The sequence below is a fragment of the Narcine bancroftii genome, chromosome 12 (assembly GCF_036971445.1).
Source record: "Narcine bancroftii isolate sNarBan1 chromosome 12, sNarBan1.hap1, whole genome shotgun sequence".
NCBI classification, from domain to species: domain Eukaryota; kingdom Metazoa; phylum Chordata; class Chondrichthyes; order Torpediniformes; family Narcinidae; genus Narcine; species Narcine bancroftii.
Window position 1 is genome coordinate 96692890 of NC_091480.1, and position 20956 is coordinate 96713845.

Genomic DNA, 20956 nt, shown 5'->3' on the forward strand with positions numbered 1-20956 from the left:
TTAAATATTTCCATCCAAAGCAAATGCCAAGATCCATATGTTTATTATTGGCTGTTCTATGAGAAGGATGTTAGAAGGTGTTCACTTGTGGGTTAGTTTGAAACAAAACAACTACAAAAAAATAAGGGGATGGTCATTTAAAACTGAGATCTGTAGAAATTTCTTCTCACAGATGGTGGTGAATCTCCAGATTTTTCTGTTCTGGGAGGTGCAAACTGGATCATTAGGAATATTTAAAGTGGAGGTAGATAAATATCTGATTGATCAGGGAACAGAGGGATATGAAAGAGGAGGAGTTGAGGCCAGCACAGATCAGCCAGATGGAATGGTGAGGCAGGCTTGCTGAATAGCCTATTCCTGTCCTATGTATTATGGTCCTGCTTGGGCGCGCGCCCGTGTGTGTGTTCGCGCGCACTCTCCAATTGACAAACAGCCTGGTAGCTTCAAGCCATTGCCATAGCAACAAAAAGTCTAATTTATCTAGTATCTGCTCAGAGAATAATGTTGGCTTCACTTCCACCGAGTAAATGAAGTGCATTGTTTTTTCTTGGTGAGGTTCTTGTCTGTACTGCAATCCAGATTTGTGCCATTAATTTTGCTCATTACTTTGAATAAATGTGTGCAGTTGAAGAATTATAAACAGAATTGTGAGAGGAGAAGGCAGTGTTTACAAAACAGTGTATTACCTCCATTAATCAAGCGATGGAGAAAAATGATTTGTTTTCGCCTCTAAAACATGTTTTTAATTAGTTATGAGTGCAAAAGGTTTAAAATACAGCAGAAATTTCAAGCAATAGGATCAGGTACCATTGAATTTAGAAATTTATGTTTCAGAAAGTAGTATTCCACTAAATAAAATTATCTTTAGCATCAACTCTATTTGCTCTATAGATGCTCTCTTAACCTTCTGTTCCATATCTTACATTATCTAATAAAGCAATTTGAAGTCACTCCCCCCCCCCCTTCTGCATTCACAAAGCCATGGTGAAATGTGGATTTTATTGATTTTTTGGTTGGTTGCAAGGCAATCCTTATTTTGGAGTATTAAATGGAGATCTTTGTTGCTGTATTTGAATAACATTGAGGCTTGTTGTGTGACATGTGCCTAAGAGGAATAGATGACTTCAGACCTCTGATCCGAAAGCCCACCACTACCTAATATTTCTGCAGTCATCCCTATAGATTAATAGATTGTTTGCTATAATAAGTAATAATCTACATTATATCCTGTAGCTACCAGAAACACTAGGAAGTGAATGAGATGGGTGTTGGACTTTTTCTCGGTTTGCAATGTCTATTTTCTATTATTAGATGGAAGTATTTAAGAACCCAGGTATTTTGTGGTTATTAGTTACAGTTACAACATAGTACAGTTATTAGTGAGACATTCTACAGTAACGGCTAATTCCAATAGATCTCCGGCTTATTTCAACTATTTCCAGATTTTAAAACCCAACTGTTGGAGCATTCTGCAAAAAAGGATATAGCACGTGTCTGAATGCTTTAATTAAGGGAAAACAATGTTGGCAATGTACAGCTGCCTAGTTGGCCTGTGTCAAGAGACAGGTTTTGTGCATCAACGCATCACACTCCACGACAGGTGCTCTGTAAGTCCAAGAGATCTTGGTTTTATTTATAGCATTTGGAGTTTCCATTTTATTTTATTTCCCACTGTAAGCAGATATTGGAAGAATCTGCAGGTGGTATGCCCTGCTTCCACAGAACAGGAGGTGGTGCATACTGGTCATGTGGTTTCTTCAGTGCATTCTGTGGCTTATGTCCCAAAAACCTCCTGATTCTCTGTGGTTGGTTGTGAAATCTCAGATGGACCTATGGAAGACAGTAAATTACTTAAAGGCCTAGGATTTAGGTTTTGTTGTTTTGGTTAAAGATAGGGTGATCACCTTTTGTGCATTATGTTGAGTTTTGTGGTTTATTGCCTAACAGCATGAATATGCATGCGTGAGATTGTTTGATCTTGGAAGCTCAGCAGCCTGGTCAGTACTTGGAGGGGAGACCGCCTAGGAACATCAGGTGCTGTAGGTTTCTGTGAGGGGTGCTGGACAAAGTGGCAGCTCTCTGTCTGCCTTACAGTAGACAAAAGTTAAACGATCCGATACGCGTTATATTCTAAATGTAGCAAATGGAACCTTTTCTTTTATTGCAAATTCAAAGTGGCTTCCAAAATTATAACCTTAGTTTTTAATTTGTTAATGGTTGTAACACTCTGAGTCGAGCAAGGTTACTAAATATGGTGATTTGAGAATTTCTATGGTGCTGGTAACAGGTAATATTTCAGTGAGGTGTTAACTGTGGCTGTGGTATATTTCTAAAGGTCTTAGAGTTTGCTGCTACCAGGTCTAAGCATCTCCAATAAATGTGATTAGTTATTAGATCATGCAACTTTATAGCCAAGTTATCTATCCACTTTACAAAATGGCTAAAGAGTGTAGATTAACAGCAAGATCTGTCTAACTTGAGAAGCTGAGACCATTATAATTTCATTTCTGAGAATGGGTACTTCACTGAACTCTCTGCCTGAGGGCTGCATTGTGCATTTGTGATATAAATCTGCAGGGCGCCCTTTGATAAAATAAGGCATTCCAGTCCACAGAATCAGAATTTATTGTCATGAACAAGTCATGAAATTCTGTGTTTTGTGACAGCAAACATTCACATTAAAACCATCATTCAACAATACTGTTTAAAAAAATAGCAGTGCACAAAAAGTGTTTTTGGTTCATTGATTATTCAGGAATCCTCTGGCAGCGGGAAAGAAGCTGCCCTTGTGCCGTTGGGTGCTCATCTTTAGGCTCTTGTACTTTTTCCCTGATGGTAGCAGAGAGAAGAGGGCATGGCCTGGGTGGTGGGGTCTTTGAGGCTAGAGGCTGCTTTTTTAAGGTACCGCCTCATGCAGATATCCTCAATAGAGTGAAGACTTGTGCCTGTAATGTCACAGGCTGAGTTAACAACCCTCTGGAGTTTATTCTTGTCCTGAGAGTTGGTGCCTCCATACCAGGCAGTGATGCAATCAGCCAGAATGCTCTCCACGGTACACCTGTAGAAGTTTTCAAAAGTCTTCAGCGACATACCGAATCTCCTCAAACACTTCATAAAGTATAACCACTGGCGAGCTTTCTTTGTGATTGCATCAACATGGAGACTCCAGGACATGTTCTTAGGGATGTTGTCACCAAGGAATTTGAAGTTCTTGACCCTCTCCACTACTGAGCCCTCGATGAGGACCGGGACATATTCATCAAAAATTGTGAACAATGGCCTATGTACTCTGTTTATGCAGTATTAAGTTTATAATAATACTGCATGGATTACATTGCCTTGACTTTAGGTGTCCTACCATCAGATATTTATATCATATATCAGGAGGAGCTAGCTATGCATTCTTTCTTCCTGTAGCTTGTGCGTAAGTTACTGTGAACAGTTCAGATCAGTGTTTGCATTTAATGCCAAGGAAGACTGTTATTCTGTCTTTTGGATGAAGGGTAGACATCCCACCTTAGAATGATCTTTGTATGGTAACTAAAATGCACCTCTGACTTCAACACTATTCATCCTTTGGTCTTTTTGATCAGTACTGCCTATTTAATCATAAGGTAATTTCACACGGGCTTTTACCACAAAAAAAACACATAACTGATATTTTTTCATTTGATTAAGTCTGCACTAAAAACAAATGGACCAAAATGTTCAAACGCAGTCCCTTTATCCGACAGTTCTTGCTAAGGTCCATATTCCTGAACATCATTAAATTGACCTAACTTTGCAATAGAAGGGACTATTACTGTAAGATTTATAGTATATTCCTGCTGCCTGACAGAATCTGCCCCCAGTCACCTTCAGGGACCACAAGATCAGCACTGCAGCTCTCTGCAGTTCCTCATTGATGAAAATATTTTACCTGCAAATATTTTCTTGACAGAATAAGATTTCAGGGCCGCTGCCACATTCATAATTCAATTTAGTGCTCATTAGTATTCTCAGTGGACACCAGATGCAGCTTTAGTCTGCAAATCAGAAGACTCAAATCTGACCCAGATATCTGGTGTGTCTGATCTGTCATTTCCATATTTAGAAATAATCTGTCTCTGTCTGGGCTCCTTTGTGTATTGAATGGAGAATTATCTTGTAACATTCTAAGCATGCGACAGAATAGATTCACCATCAAACACATTCTTCCTCTGCAGGGATAACAATTGTAGGGGAGGCTTCTTCTTCTTCTTTGGCTTGGCTTCGCGGACGAAGATTTATGGAGGGGGTAAAAAGTCCACTTCAGCTACAGTGAGTCCAAACGCACACTTGAGGACCAATTTGCATTGCATCTACTCTGTCTGCAATGGCTAGCCAGAGTTCCCTGTTGCATGTTATTTCAACCCATTCCATTCCCACACTAGCCTGTATGTTCTGAGCCCACTCCATTGTAAGAGGTAGACCCAGTACAAACTTAAGGAACAATAACTCATTTTCTGGCTGGACAATCTACAGCCCAAGGTAGAGAACATAGAACAGGACAGGGCCATCGGCCCTCAATGTTGTGCCGACCTCGATATTCATTTCAAAAAACTAAGCTCTTCCTGCATCATAATCCTCAATTTGTCTTTCTTCCATGTGCCTAAGATTCTTAAATGTCCCTAATGCTTCAGCCTCCACCTCCACCCCTGGCAAAGTACTCCAGGCAACCACAACTCTCTGTGTAAAAACGGCTGACATCTCCTCTGACATCTGCCCTAAACCTTCCTCCCTTCACTTTGTAAAGATGCCCTCTGGTGTTTGCTACTCCCTTCCTGGGAAAAAGGCACTGATTGTACACCTTCTCTATGCCTCTCAGAATCTTGTACTTCTCCCCTCCACATCTTCCTCTCACTGTACCCACACCTCCCCTCCATACCTTCCTCTCCCTGTATCCACACCTTCCTCTCACTGTACCCACACCTCCCCTCCATGACTTCCTCTCCCTGTATCCACATCTTCCTCTCACTGTATCCAAACCTCCCCTCCACACCTTCCTCTCCCTGTATCCACATCTCCCCTCCATAACTTCCTCTCCCTGTACCCACACCTCCTCTCCATACCTTCCTCTCCCTGTATCCACATCTTCCTCTCACTGTATCCAAACCTCCCCTCCATACCTTCCTCTCCCTGTATCCACACCTTCCTCTCACTGTACCCACACCTCCCCTCCATGACTTCCTCTCCCTGTATCCACATCTTCCTCTCACTGTATCCAAACCTCCCCTCCACACCTTCCTCTCCCTGTATCCACATCTCCCCTCCATAACTTCCTCTCCCTGTACCCACACCTCCTCTCCATACCTTCCTCTCCCTGTATCCATATCCCCCCCTCCACACCTTCCTCTCCCTGTATCTCTTCTGCCTGCATATTTAGCTCTATCCCCTGCATAATCATGTGTCTATGTTAAACATGACTATGGTACCTGCTTCCTGGATATCTTTTCCGGGGAGAAACCACTCTCTGTGTTGACGAAAACGTGCTCCACACTTCACTATTAAACTTTCCCATCTCACTTTAAATTCATGAAAAAATTCAAATTGTTTTTTTTTGAGTGGCATTTGCTGGAAAAAATTGCAGTTGGAACTGGATGTGTTGTGAATGGTTTTAAGAAGAGAGTGAATGCAGATGGTTGTAAAATATATATTGCATGAAATGTTTAACCTGCAGGGCTAATCAAACTTGCACCAATATGGAGACTTTGTCTGCAGCCCAATTGTAAGGGGCAACTTATTTTGAATAATAGCATGAAAGGCTGCCTAAAATTCTTAAGGGCCCTACTTCATCCATCCTGAGCAGTGGTGGTCCATGCTTTTCACTTAAATTCAAATGTGTTAAAGTTGTGGAGTAAAGAAATCACAAAAATCAGTACTTCAGCATGTTACTGAAAGTTGCAATTTTCGGTGGCATTGTTAAACCATGGCATTATCCACTTGCTGGGTGGATAAACATTTTGTAGTTCAAGGAGTAACTTTTTTAATGTTCCCACCACTAACAAGTTGAATGTTGTTTCTATTTGTAAGACGAATAAAATAATTATAGTTTAAAGTAGTTTATGGTGCATTTCGTACTTTTGATTGTCTTAACCATTGATTGAACATAAACATCTTTATTATTGAATGCTAGCAAACAACTTCTTCCTTCAATAACTTGGGTTTCTCTTGGTTCTTTGCTCTCTCACACTCAGCCACGTTCTCAGCCACACCCACTCTGGACCCTCCTATTCATTGTCCTGTCCCTGTCCCTGCTGAATCTCACCTTCGCTGAGCTAACATGGCTCCATGCGTAATGTTGTTGTCACCAAACTGTGTCTTGATCTTATCCATACCATTTCATGTGACATGTATTTTTCAGGGACAAAACTTTCATTTTCAAATTTAACCCAGTAGCTTATTGTTCTTTACAGACTTCCTTCAAGTTAGTCAATTTTTTTCTGTAACTTTAAGGTCGTTTTCCAAATCTCTGTTATTGTGTAGTTAGCCTTAAGAAATTGTTTTCTATTCCTTCAAAAATCTAAGCCCTTGCATCTCCTTGGACTTTTACAATACTCTCTATTGATAGGGTACTCTTTCTAAACTTGTACTTCTTCCAAATGTAAAGAAAACAATTTAATTATTTCCTCATCTCATCCTTATGGAATGAAATCAAGATTCCTTCAGTATCTCTCTGTAAATCAAATTACAGAGCAAAGTCTTCATCATTTCACCATTCAATTTTCTGAGTGCAGAATGTGAAACTTCCTGATTTATCTTGGTGTTCTTCCCTTTAAACAAACATTTTTGATGAATGACCCAATAGATACCTATTTCTGAGTTTCACTAATTTCTACACAGCCTATAATAATATTGGGTTCTGGCCGAAAACTGGTATGTGCTCCCTCATTGGGAGAATGGCTCAGAATTGAGTAGGCAGCGTACTCTTTCGAAGAAATGTTAAACTTTCAGGTAACGTAAATCATAGCATTCTGTTAAAACAAAATAAGGAATTGGAATTGCTTTAATCACTTTACTAAAGTCATCCCAGTTTTGGAGCATTCAAAATGAAATGTTTTTTTTTAATTTTTTATTTTTCACATTATGAACCATATTGACCAAGATACACACAAACATTTCCCTCTTGAATATACACAGTGTCATTTTTCTCCCCTTTCCCCCCCTCCCTCCTTCCCCCCCCCCACCCACTCAACGTTCAACCTATATGATACATTAAACAATGTCATCACACAATGAAAATAAAATGAAATGATTTTGATGCAGAGCAGAAACTCGTTTGTGAACCAAGTGCCAATAATGACCCATGTTACTAATCAGGGGCATTTGAAGTTTAATACAAGCCTGTATTTCCTTGTAACTTTCAGTTTAATATCTGATGACCCCATCAATTTTACCAAAGCTGTTTGGTACTCGTTAGCATAGATCCAGTATTTAATATCACTTTCCCTCAATCCAGGTTTATGTTAAGATCACTAACTACTTGAATACCAGTGCTGAAGACAAAGTAGATTAGCGATAACCACCCCCCCCCCACAAGCAATCTCTAACATCAAGTGAATTCCTTATTAAAATTATAGTAACAAAGGTTAAATAGAATTACATAACAGTAATTTTCAAAATGTAGCTTATGAAATATTTTAAAATTAATGAAATGATGTTATTACGAAACAGCTTACAACAAAGATCTTAGTGAACAAGGTTCTCAACTGCAACTGGCCAATTTCCCCTACTTCTGCCACCTGGAAGAAAGGTAAGATTTGCCTTATCCTCCCCTTCTACCCCACTAGACTGCATCCAACAGATTATCCTCCATCATTTTTGGCACTTTTGTTAAGAACGCACCTACTGTCCAGAGGAAGCAATGATTTTCTTTAACACTTACAATGTAGAAAGCCTCATTCAAAACTCTTGATGTAGTTAAATCTCTTATGCAGTGAGGAAACCACTGTGTTCAGTTTTCAAGGTTGACCCCAAGCTTCCTGTCACTATAATTCACCATCCTACTTACACCCATCTGGGCACAATATTGGTAACAATATTTTTTGTAAATTTAAGGAAAAGCATCTCATCTTCTTAGAAAAAAACAGAAGATCCTATGTCCTGTAAATTGTGCTCTTTATATGGCTGCATTTATGTTAGAGATGTCCTGCCAGTCTGTTCACTGAAGAACCCTTCTCACTGTGCTAGGTATTTTATGACATAAACTAAACTAAGTTACAAACGTGTAGATTCAATATCAAATTCAAACAATTTCAGAATATAAGTGATCGCACCGTCAATGACTCCAAAGACTGAGTGAGGATTGATAGGCTTTAATACACGTTAGATTTCAGCTGGCCCATGTGCTCGAATGAATGGTAGGGAGGTCAACCTTTATGGCCAGGTCACAGGGGGGAGGGGTTACAGGGGATCAAGTCATCAATGGGCAGACCAGACCATACTTCTACACAGAACAGTATGTACACAATAAGCATTCTTGCCTCTATACCATTCGATCATTTTTAATGCTGCTCTTCTGATCTCATTCACATTTTGCTGTTCGCACATCCTGCAAACCTGCTGTTGATTATTTACCAACGCATTACTTTACAGCGGTGCCCTTTTGTATCTTCACCTCCTTCTTGCTCAACAATTCAAAACCTTTTTATCTCCAAATTTTCCAATTCTGTCAAAAGGCAATCAATCTGAAAATGTTAAGTCTGTGTCTCTGTCCTCCGATAAAGTGCAGTTCTAACAGAGATAAACAGGACAGTTTGCAGACGCTGGGGTTGCCGTGGATTACACACAAGTGCTGGAAGAACTCGGCTGGTCACGCAGCACCTACAGGAAATAAAGGCCTGAGCCCTTCGTCAAGCTATGAGCAGAAAGCAGGCAGGAGGAAGGGGTGGGGGGAGGAGGAGGCTGACAGGTAAGAGGATATAGGTTGGAGGGTAGAAGAGAAAAAAGCAAAGATAGGAAGAGGGGGATAACTCTCCAAATGAAGAGGGAAGGGGGTAGGGAGCAAGAGGAAAAGAGCCAGGGGGATAGGGAAAGAGAGACTTGAGGGGGAGGGGGTTTAATGGAAATTGGAGCAGTCATTGTTAATACAGTTTGGATGGAGAATGCCCAGATGGAATATTAGGTATTGTTCCTCCAATTTGCAGGTTGCCTCAGTTTAGCAGTGCACGAGGCCATGGGCCAACAGGTCAGTGTGGAAGTGGTGTGTGGAATTAAAATGGGTGGCCACAGGGAGGTTCCGTTATTGCAGTGGGCACAGTAAAAGTGCTGAATGAAACGATCTCCCAGTCCACGCCCAGTCTCCCTGATGAAGAGGAGGCCGCAATTTAACAGTTGCATTTTTAATATTTTTATTTAGTCGTATTTTGTTCCTATATAACTAACTAATAAATAGGCATTTAAAACCATTTTACAACATAAATCGTACCTATGTAATTTAAATTGTTTAAAAAGTTGCACAACTGCAAAGATTTTGACATTTTCAACCACCACATTCTCTTGAATTGAGGGAGATATAATGAATGGCTTGTTGATTAAACAAGGTGGCCCTTTTCTGGCCCTGTGCTGAGGTCTTCTATTGCAGGCTCAATAGGTACCTGCTGTGAAGTTAGCCTGAAGGAAATGGTTGCACATTCACAGACAAAAAGGAAAAAATTTTAAAAAATAGTCCTAAGAAAGGGAAGTGCTCACAGAATGAGATTTGTTTAGTAAGAAAAGCCTTTCTTTGTAATTCTCTTTCCCTGCATTGACCATTGGACTTCCTCTTTAGCCTGCAGCTGACAAACATCCGTGTACCTTATACTTTGCAGCCCTTTCCATGTAAATAAACATCGAGTGAGCAAACATTTCAACTAATTGAATAGAAATTCTATCCCCAGTTGTATTTATTAATGGTACATAATTGACAACTGAAGAATATGTATTTAATATCCAAATTTAAAAAGGATGAGACTGACTCCTAGAATTCGTCAGGACTATCCGTCAATACATTTCTTCAGCCTTTAACCTCCTCCGCTCCCATTGCATTGAAGCTGCAGTGTGCAAGTGTTTCCAGCATCATTTCCTGTAACAAGGGGAATAGACATAAATGAACACCCAGCAACTGTATCTTCAGGTTGCAAACTGTTGTAATCTGGAAATACTGATTGTTCCATGCCATGGAATCAAATCCTGGAATTCCCTAACCACTGGAAGCACCGATATTGAATGTACTGCGAAAAAGACGGCACTGCCACCACCTTCTTGGCCATTGGTTCAAATATAAAGTGGTTCTAGCCTTGAGATGTAACAAACAATAAGGTATTGTTCAAAATGACAAAACTCATTCTCTCAAGGATTTAGGAAAGGGCAATAAGTGTTTGCCTTGTCAATTATGTCAATACCTACAATAAAAATGAAAATAAAATAAGAAATGACTTCAAGCTAAAAACTAATGCTGAAATCTTGTGACAGCATAGACTGAGTGTTCAAATTTGATAATAATTATTAATTTGTAATCATTTATAATTATACTAAATTATAAGACCTGCAACTGTGAGGTCTGTGCCCAAGATAGTCATGCTTATGTTACCACAAGGGTTACAGACTCTGAAAGAGCACTAGACCAGTGCGGGGCAATGGAAACAGGGATAACACCACCGCCCGCCCCCCCCCCCCCCCCCCCCCATTGAGAAGATAAAGCACAGGAGACTGCTCTACAAGATGATGACCTTGTCAGCAGACCAGCCAGGGGCTCAGCAGCTCAAAGACACCACAGACAGGCTGCGGGCAACTTATGGTCAGGAGGCCTGTACAGGCTGCTGGAGACTGACTCATGGTAACCATGTATCTGAGCCGAGATTCAATAGGGTGGTGAGGGCAAGAAGAACTCTTGAAGGGCCTTGGGCACTGAAGGAGTCCCGATCATGTCGGACGTTTGGATCTGGAGCTCAGGTTGCCAGTGGTTTAAACAGGAGACATTATGGCTGCAGAGACTGCAGGAGGCTGGAGGTGAATCCACAGACACGAAGTGATTCCAAAGGGACTCTTGCTTCTCTTTCTCTTATTATATTGGGGAACCAGGCTCATAGGGACTCTTTGTTTGCCTTATGGTAGACAAAAAATGTCTGTAAAATTTTTACTATGTTATTATGTGACAATAAAAGGAACCTTGAACCTAGATAAAATCTCACTCTTGTTTGTAAATGTAAAATTCATTAAATGGATGTCCAAAGAGAGAGAACTGAAGTTAAATTGCCTAGTGCATTCCTTCCTTTTTAAATAGCTGTCCTGGACATTGGTAGTGTATACTTCACTGTCAGATCCAGTACTTTAAGATCGGTACACTTTGGCTTCTCTGGGTGAAGATTGATTATTAATTGAATCCAAAGCTTGTGCCACTTGTATGAGATGAGCCAAAGACTGCTCCAAATCTTTGACGCATACAATACACTCCAGGCACATGCAGGGAATAGATAAGGAAACAATGAGAAGCCGGTGGGAGTCGGCAGCATCCAAGAGTGGAAATTGGCAGTCAACACTCCTCATCGAGACTATGGTAGGATAGGGTGATATTCAAGGGACAAAGAAAAAGGAGGGGGGGGTAAGAAGCAGGGGAGGGGCTAAGAAGTGATGCTTTTTTTTAGCTATAATTGGACGAGCCCATGCTGTCCAACTGCACCCAATTGGCCTACAACCCCAGTACATTTTGGACGGTGGGGAGGAAACCGGAGCCCCTGGAGAAAACCCACACTGACACGTGGAGAACGTCCACACTCCTTACAGACAGTGCCGGATTCGAACCTGCATCACTGGCATTATAACAGTGTTGCACTAACCGTGCCGCAGAGGTAGGAAAGATAGAGAGGCAGGTGGTGATAAAGACCACTGGGGCAGTGGAGAGAGTTAGAAATTTGAGAGAAAAGTAAGGACAGGATCAGGTAAAGAAGAGATGGGAACAGTGGAACCAGATAGTGGTGTGGGTTAAATAAGTTGAGGAAAATTGATGCTGAGTCCCTCCAGCTTCTCGGTGTCTGTTCATGATTCCAGCATCTCCAAAGTTTGCAGTTTTCTTCATTCAATGTAGAATAAACCTGTATGGGGAAGGGAAGGTAGCAAACGACCTTATTCAGTGAACCTCTCGGAAAGAGTTCGGTTTGCCAACATCATGATGAGTCTTCTAAAGAAAATGCAGCCCTAATAGGAATCATTCTCAAGTTCTTTACCCTAACCCCAATGATTTGGACAGTAACGTGCATGCTTTAGCACCTATATGCTATTCCTGTCTAAAATATTGGAAGTGTAATAGACGCAGACCGAGTAAGACCAGATAATCTCATCAGTCGTGATACTGTTTGTGCGAGCTTGCAATTATATAACTGTCATACACTTCCATTTAAAAAAACGATTATCATTCAGAAATATTTAATTGCCTGTTAGGCACTTTGAGGCAACCTGACATCAAGAACGACATTTTGTAAATTTATTTTCATCAGTTCAGTGGCCTGGAGAATAGTGTGAATGGGGTTTAAAGGTTTCAGTGAACCGTACCGCATTTGGAATATGGTATGTAGTGGATCTCTCCCAGAACTTATTTTAAGACTAAAGCTAGCAAATTCTGCTGGACAGGCTCCTTTGGGGAAAAAGAGCTGTTGATTTTGCACAGTGGGTTCTTTCTTGGACGAGATAATAATACTCGTAGAGTTGTGGATAGAAAGTTGGACTGCAACAAAGTAGGCACGTGACAGATCACTGGACAAAGGAAACTAGTTATTGATGAGATTCCAAACCTGGACACTATTTTCAATATTTAGCATAAAAGAAATGTATCATTACAGCTTATGGATGGGAGAAGCCTCTAAAATATTCAAGTCATTGTTTGATTATTTTTCAACATTTTCAGTGTATGGTCTGTTTCTAATGCGGTAAGAATTTAAATGGACATTCTTCTTAATCATTGATTTGAGCATTTCTCAAAATTGCAAAATTATGCATTAATTAACTGATCGTCAACATTGCTAGTTGTCTCAGCAAATTACAAAAATATTGACAGGTTTATAGTTTTATGATGCTAAATAAGTCTTAACACAGACCCAAAATTAACGAGCTAACTGATCTCTCCAAATGTCCCATTCAGGCTAGTGTTGTAAATACTTTTGATGTTCAGTTTGACATAATATTGTGTAAAATAATATCCAGTGCTCCCGTTGTGGTCTCCTCTACATCGGAGAGACTGGGAGATCATTTGGTGGCCACCTCAGCTCCGTCCGCTGCAATAGCATGGAACTCCCAGTGGCCACCCATTTCAATTTGCCGTCCCATTCACTTGCTGGCATATCTGTCCATGATCTCATACACTGCCAGACTGAGACCACCCACAAATTGGAGAAACAGCGCCTCATCTTCCATCTGGGCCTCCTCCAACCTGATGGTATTAACGTTGACTTCTCCGGTTTCTGTTAAACCACCTCCCCCCCTTCTTTTTCCCCTGTCGCCTTTTCCCCAGTTCTTTCTCTCTCTCTCTCTCTCTCTCCCCCTCTCCTCTTTTCCCTCTATCTCCTTTCACAGAGCCAAAATCAATTCTCACCTTTCCTCTTAACACCTCTAATTTACACCTTTTGGCTGTTCGCCTGGACTCCTCCCCGGCTATTCTTCAGTCTTTATTCGAATGCCTTCCTGTTTTTTGCTTATACTACCTTAAAGAAGGGTTCAGGTCAGAAATGACGGTAAAGTATCTTATCTCCAATGGACACTGTGAGACCATCCCACACCTCAACAACAAACTCAATCAGGGACTCATTTAAGGACTCTTACTTGTGCACTTCATTGATTTATTTTATTCTCTCTGTATTGTGCAGTTTGTTTACATGGATATAAATATTCTAGAAGTAAATATTCAGCTTGGTATGGTTGCATTGCCAGCAAGGCTGCAGCAACAAAGTACAGGATTTATTCCCATAGCAACAATATTATCATCTGAAAGATGCCATGTCAGATCTATAGTCTCTCAATATTTACATTTTTGCTCTTCTTTGTTACTTATTTTTTCTGCCGTTGACCCCTGTTTACCCACTTCTTCCTTTATTTCTTGCAAAGATCCGGATCACTGGACACTGAACATGCTTTAGTACTTAATGCTTTAGTACTTAATTCCAGTGGCCTTTTTTTTTAATTTAGACATACAGGACAGTAAGAGGCCAATTCTGCCCTACAAGTCTGTGCTGCCCAATTTACACCCCATTAACCTAAACCCCGGTATGTGTTTGAGGGGTGAGAGGAAACCAGAGCCCCCGGAGAAAACCCACGCAGGCATGGGAAGAACTACAAACTCCCTACAGACAATGTGGGATTCGAAGCCAGGTCCGGTCCTGATCACTGGCGCTGTAAAGGTATTGCACTAACTGTTACATCAACCGTTCCATCATTTATGATATATAGGACTAGGCAATAGATGGTGTTAACCAGTTTCACCATGGAATACATTTCAGCTAATCTTGTCATGTGGTCATTGAACCATTTTGATCAGGAACTTGTGGTTTTCAAGCAGCGGGAAGAATTTGGAAATGTAATTCAATTTTATTAAGAACTAATAAATTATTGGACAAAGATGGAAAAATAAATACTTAAAGACTCCATCTGTAATTGGTTGAGAGAATCCAATTATCAATGTACAACTTGAGAAGTGTGTCAAGAAAAAGAGAAAATTAATTTGACAGTTTTGCAAAGGAAGATATTGAATTTAAAAAAAAGGAGATAATACTTGAACAGAATATAGATTAGACTGTACTTTGAGAAATTCCACATTGGTGACATGAACCAGATGAAAGTAATTACATGGTTGGTGTAGTGATCAATGCAACGCTATTACACCACCCTTTACCTGAGTTCAAATTCGTTGTTGACTGTCAGGAATTTGTGACCTACGTGGGTTTCTTCCGGGTGCTCTGGTTTGATTTCACATTGCAAAGATGTACTGGGTTAGGTTAATTGGTGTAATTGGTCAGTGCAGGGTCATAGGCTGGTAGGGCCTGTTACTGTACTGTATCCCTGATAATAAAGCTGTAATGTTATTTGTCCAAATGAGTGATTTGATAACCTAAAGAATTATCAATTAAACAATAAATTTCACCAATAGGCAAATAGCAAAGGGCATAAAAATCAAAGTTAGCATTGGAAACATGTAGCTGCTGTTTGGAAGAATCATTGATGAAATAATGGAAGCATTGATTAACTTTTGGAATTAGAATTGTATCAAAATCCTGCAATGTCATGAATGTTGTACACTTGTTCATAAATTGTTTATTAGGAAGTGACTGCATTGTAACAAATGTCTGACTGAACCTGAATTAATCACACCATTCTGGAGAATTAAACCCATATTAGATAAGCACCTGGGCACAATTAAGGTGCTGAGAAGAAGCCATGAAATGTGATTGGCATAAATAACCCTGGAGCAATAACAGGGTTGGAATAATTTCTTTTTAGAGTATTACAAGGGAGTTCACCAGTCCAGTTTTATTCCCAGTCTTTTTTAGAGTTGTGCTTCAGAGTAGCCCCTTAACATCTGATATCTAACGATTATGCTTAACATTTAATTCTATGTCGGGAAAAAATAGTAGAATTTAAAGATGGAAGAGTCATTTGAATGAGCGATATCTTCCAGAAGTGGGAAAAGAGCAGTTGTTGCACTGGATAGTTTCAAGCTTCCTTAAGTTATAAAATTTTTAATTAAAATCTTTATTTTCCATTCTATGGTATGCCTTGTTTCAGAGGATTGACCATAGAACAGTGTCATTATGACCTATAATATAGGAACACTCCTCATGGGTTTAATTAAAACTTACTAAAGGATATATGAATGTTAACACAGGTTACTGAGAATATTCCTCAATGCTGTTTTCCACAAAGCTAGTAATGACTTTTGAATATTCCAATGGTATGAAAGTAACCTCCTTTTAATTCAGAATCAATTAATTCAAGATAATTTACTGCTAATATTTACACAGGTAGATACAAGCCATTGGATGGTTTCATATTTAGGTATTTTATGTATAAATAGAATTGCCAGGAGCAATCTATTCTCATTCACATAAAAAATCTATTCTGAATATCACATTAAAAATCTATCCAGAATACAAAATACATTCTGAGTAAAGTTTGATGCTCTGCTTAGTATAACATGACTTCAATTTACAAGAATCTGTATACCCTATCCATTTAACCCATAAAGTAATCTAGATAGAATAACATTCTGACTTTCGTCAAAAGGGTTAGCGTAGCAGCGACCTGGGTTTAAATCCAGTGCTGCCTGTAAGGAGTTTGTATGTTCTTCACGTGTCTGCCTGGGTTTTCCCCGGGGGCTCTGGTTTCCTCCCACTTTCCAAAACATACGGAATTGTAGGTTAATTTGGGTGATTTAAATAGCTAGAACTGACTTCTACCATGCTGTAAATAACATTTAAAATTTAAAAACCATCTGTTACTTTAAAAAAAAGATTGTGTGAAAGCTCTAGAAGAAACTTAAATGCTATACAGGTTGTACCTCTTTAATCCGGTGATGTTGGGGGTCTTGGCCCTTGCCAGACCACAGAAAATTCCAGAAAACAGAAATTGAGCCCTAAGGGAACGCTTATTAGCACGAGCTAATAATGACATCCTGAAGGGCTAAAATACAACTGAGTATAAGAAATGATCAGGACTGTATCTCCAAACCACTCGGCTGCAGTGTAAACGGATTTTGGCACATTAGCGCTGCTAACAGCGCCGCCTTGGTGGCAGATCCACAAACTAATAGCGGCAAATTCAAACCGTACCAGACCACATGAGTTGCCAGATTAGAGAGGTACAACCTGTATTTGAAGCTTGTGTGGCACTGTGTGTATGTGGTTCAACAACATTTAGTGTTCCAGCAGTTGCTTTATTTCACATTGAAACAATCTAATTGGAAATTCCATCAAATGAAGGGTATCCTACTTGTTCGTGCAAAATAGATGCTATGTCAATAATAAAGAATTTTCCTGGGAATATTGAGAAATTATATTCCCTCTATGCTTGATAATTAATGGGAATGTTAATTGATCCACTGTATGAAATTAACATACTGCTACAAATAATCTCCTCTGACATGTTGTGGGGTTGCATTGAAAATTATGTCTTAGTGGTGCATAGAATGAGTAGCGTAAGAATGGAATGTTACAAGCTTGCAAATTATAATATCAGTAATTCAAGTCAAGTTCATTGTCATCTGATGGTATAAGTATAACCTGATGAAACAATATTCTCTGGTCCATGCAAACACAAGACATAACACATGCGCAGACAAGTAATATGTATACAGGACAAGTATCCATTAAAAAAAAGATATTGCGAATGAGAGTCTCGGATGGTTAGTATGAGCAGTTCCTTTGGTCTGTTCTTTTCTGTCCCCTATTCCCTGTCGCATTAGAGGGCACAGTCATAGGTTGAACTGTATGTCTGTTCTACAGATTGCTAGATTGTCCTAAAAGTGCATCAGATTCACCGATGTCTTTTGGGAAGAAGATGTGGCATTCTTATCAGTCTTGGCTCTATGTTGCTTCAAGTCTGCTGGTTCATTCTTAACTAGTCTCCGAAATGGCCACGCAAGCCATTCAAAAACTGTTACACTAATTTAAAGCAATAAAACCAAGAAGGTGTGTAACAGTGGCATACCTAGTAGAGCTGTTGCCTCAGGTTCAGTGACCCGAGTACAATCACGGCCTGCAATTTGACAGCAAATCTTGGAGGGTATAAGAAATGGTTTTCGAGTTCAGTTTATTGAGGAACCAAAGAGTGAACTGCTATGTTGAATCTGATAACGTGCAACAATAAATGGTTAACAACTAATTCGTATGTGATCTTCCTTCAGGGAAAAGTGATTACAACATGATTGAATTTTACATAAAGGTTGAAAGTGATACAGTTCTTAAGAAAACAAATTTCAAAGTTATGAAGCTTGATTTATCAATGGTAGATTGGTAAAATATTAACCTTGTATCGCAATTAATAGCAATAGCTAACATTGAAAGAACTAAAACATTCTATGGAATGTTTTAATTCTTTAACTATTCGCCATTGACAATGACTAGAAGTATATGTGTCCCTTATAAGTCATAAAATTCAACTGGAAAGGTGGGCCAGTCATAACTAATAAGAGAAGCTAAAGATATATAACATCAAAGGAAACTGCTACAGGTTCTAATTCTCTAATCTGGCGCTCTGTGGTCAAGCAATTGCCATTTTGAATCTACTGTCTTTAAATTGTGGATTTGCCACCAGGGCAGCGTGTTAGCAACGCTAAAGCCCCAACACTGCAGCCAACTGTTTTGGTGATACAGTCCTGTTAATTTCTTATACTTATCTGTATTTTAGCCCTTCAGGATGTCATCATGATACATAGGGGGTTCCCTTAGGGGTCAATTTCTGTTTTACGGCAATAGCCAAGTCCCAACGTCACCAGATTAAAGAGGCACAATCCTGAACTATGTTATGAAGTTCAATGGTAAACTTACGGCTTGGGAAGTTTCAGCTTTCAGCAAAGAAGGATCCAGAAATAGAAAAGATGGGCATGCTGCACAAATAATCTGAAATATAAAAGCAGTCTCTGAAAGGTTCTATAGCTACATCAACAGGAAATGAATAGCAAAAATGAATACGTCTCTAATAGACTGTGACAAGTTAAATAGAAATGATGAATAAGGAAATGGCAGTGAAATTAAACATTTTTTTTGGTCTACAATCACACAAGAAGACATGGAAAATGTTCTGGAGACAGTGGAGAATAGCAGGTAATGATTCGACTGAAAGAGATTATTATAAGTTATGACAAAAGATATTAGAAAAATTAATAGCCTTAGGATCTGAAGATCTGAATTCCACACTTTGAAAGAGGCCGTTATGAAGATTACATATCTACTGGTTGTCATCTTCCAAATTTCCAGAGATGCTAGGACAGCTGTTATTTATTAGATACCAAAAGTAACCCCTATATTATATAAAGGAGAGACAAAATGTTCAAGGCAAACTAGTTAGTCTGACAGTAGTAATCGAAATGATGCTGGAATCCATTACTAAGGAAATAGCATTTAAGTGAACATGAACTTTGGAAAGATAAATCATGTTTGTGTTTTTGAAGATATAACATAAAAATATAGAACAGAGGCAGGAGTAGGCCATTTGGCCCCTTGAGACTGCTTTGTTGTTTAACAAGATCGTAGTTGATTAACAATCTCAATATCTTTCCCTTTTTCTATATCCCTCAATTCCTCAAATATCCAGAAACTATCAAATTCCATTTTTAATGTAATCAGTAGATCAGGCTCAACCACTATCTGGGTAGAGAAGTTCAGTGATTCACTGTCTTCTAAGTGAAGAAATTTCACCTTCTTTCAGTCCAAAATGGTCTATCCTTTATTTGGAGACTGTGGAAAAACTCCAATTCCCCTTACCCCCTTCCTTTCAGGAGAAAACCCCTCCTTGTATCTACCTTGTTGAACCTTCCAACAATTTTTAATTTTAATAAAGTTTCCCCTCATTATTTTAAGCTCCTGGAAATAAAGTCCTAGTTTACTCAATGTTGCCTCATGTAAGAGATCTATCACCCCAGGAACTGTTCTGGTAAATCTTTGCTACTTTACCCCAGCATATTTTGTCAAGAAGACTAAATTTGTACCCTCTACTCCTGGTATGATGCCTATAAAATTGTAGTATTTTTGTTCTTGTACTCTAATATGGTTGTAAACTAGCAAAATTGGTAAGGAGGATACTATGAATGTAATATACAGTTAAAAAAAAACCCTGGTATCTGAGATTCAAGCAACTGGCTGCCTCAAGCAAAAAAATCGAGGAAAATAAATTTAAAAAAAATTAATAGAAACAATATAACAGATTTAAAAAATGTACATTTAAAATTGTAAAAATAAATGTTCTCTGAAGTAACACAAACCATTGGTGAAGATGGTATCAAATATTCAGCCAGTGGAGAGCCTTGGTCGTGTTTTGGTCCTAGCAGCTGTTTGAACAAAGTTGCGTGAAACAGCAGTGTTTTCGCCCGGGAAGAAGAGCTGGTTGATGCTGCTCGCCGTTGGGGCGACTCTCTTAAAGTGTCCCCTTCTCTCTGCTTAGTAAGAGTCTCCCCGGTCAGAGGCTTTATCTGTAAACTTGGGGGAAGGGAGGTTAATTACCTATAATGTTATTGTTCATCTCTCAGGCAGCTCTGTGGAGGGGGAGGACACTTTAAATGATTTCAAAGAGTGTGAGTGAAAATAAAGTAAAATACTTTAAGGTTTATATATTCATGTAAGTGAAGTTTGTTCAGTGTAAATAAAGTAATGTATTTTTATCTTTTAAACTGTTTATTCTACATGCAGGTATATTGGTTAGGCATTGTAAGTCTCAAGCAACCGGAAAATACACTATCCAGCATCTACCAACCCCATTGGTGCCAGATATCAGGATTTATAGATGATCTTTAATAAGGTGCAACACCAAGATATTACACAAAAAGATGGGAGATGGAGGTAGTACACGGGTAGAGCTAAACAAAATATTCCAGGAGTAGTCCGAAATTGGGAGAATTACTCCAGAGACTAGTCAAACAAATGCTCGTACGCAGACTTTCAGCTTTCAACAAAGAAGGATCCAGAAATAGAAAAGATGGGCATGCTGCACAAATAATCTGAAATATAAAAGAGGGTGCTATAAGGGTGTGCAGCGCAGATTTACAAGGTTAGTTCCAGGGATGGCGGGGTCGACATATGCTGAAAGGCTAGAAAAACTGGACTTGTATCCGATGGAGTTTAGAAGGATGAGGGGGGACATGATTGAGGTATATAAAATCATCAGGGGGATAGACAAGGTGAAGTCTGATTACTTGTTCCCAATGATGGGGGAGACGAGGACTAGAGGGCATAGTTTAAGAATACAGGGTAGGCCCTTTAGGACG

General features: G+C 39.4%; 1 protein-coding gene and 1 long non-coding RNA gene across 5 annotated transcripts in view; one reads left to right on the forward strand and one right to left on the reverse strand.

The window, feature by feature from the left end:
* LOC138746709 (unconventional myosin-Id-like) overlaps positions 1-20956 on the forward strand; it is a 303031-nt gene that overhangs the window by 218712 nt on the left and 63363 nt on the right. For 2 of the 4 annotated variants that reach the window (XM_069905032.1, XM_069905033.1), the window contains exons 22-23: positions 4206-4299; positions 7693-7771. The exons of 1 other annotated variant lie outside the window; for it this stretch is intronic. In XM_069905032.1, coding sequence (XP_069761133.1) covers positions 4206-4299; positions 7693-7771 — 173 coding nt within the window. The remainder of the gene's footprint in view (positions 1-4205; positions 4300-7692; positions 7772-20956) is intronic. One more of the 4 variants, XR_011347053.1, reaches the window with a different exon arrangement.
* Positions 7223-20156, reverse strand: LOC138746711 (uncharacterized). Its single transcript, XR_011347056.1, has 3 exons — positions 19958-20156; positions 18525-18596; positions 7223-10081 (listed from the first exon to the last, which is right to left on the reverse strand). It is a non-coding gene; the product is annotated as an uncharacterized lncRNA (long non-coding RNA).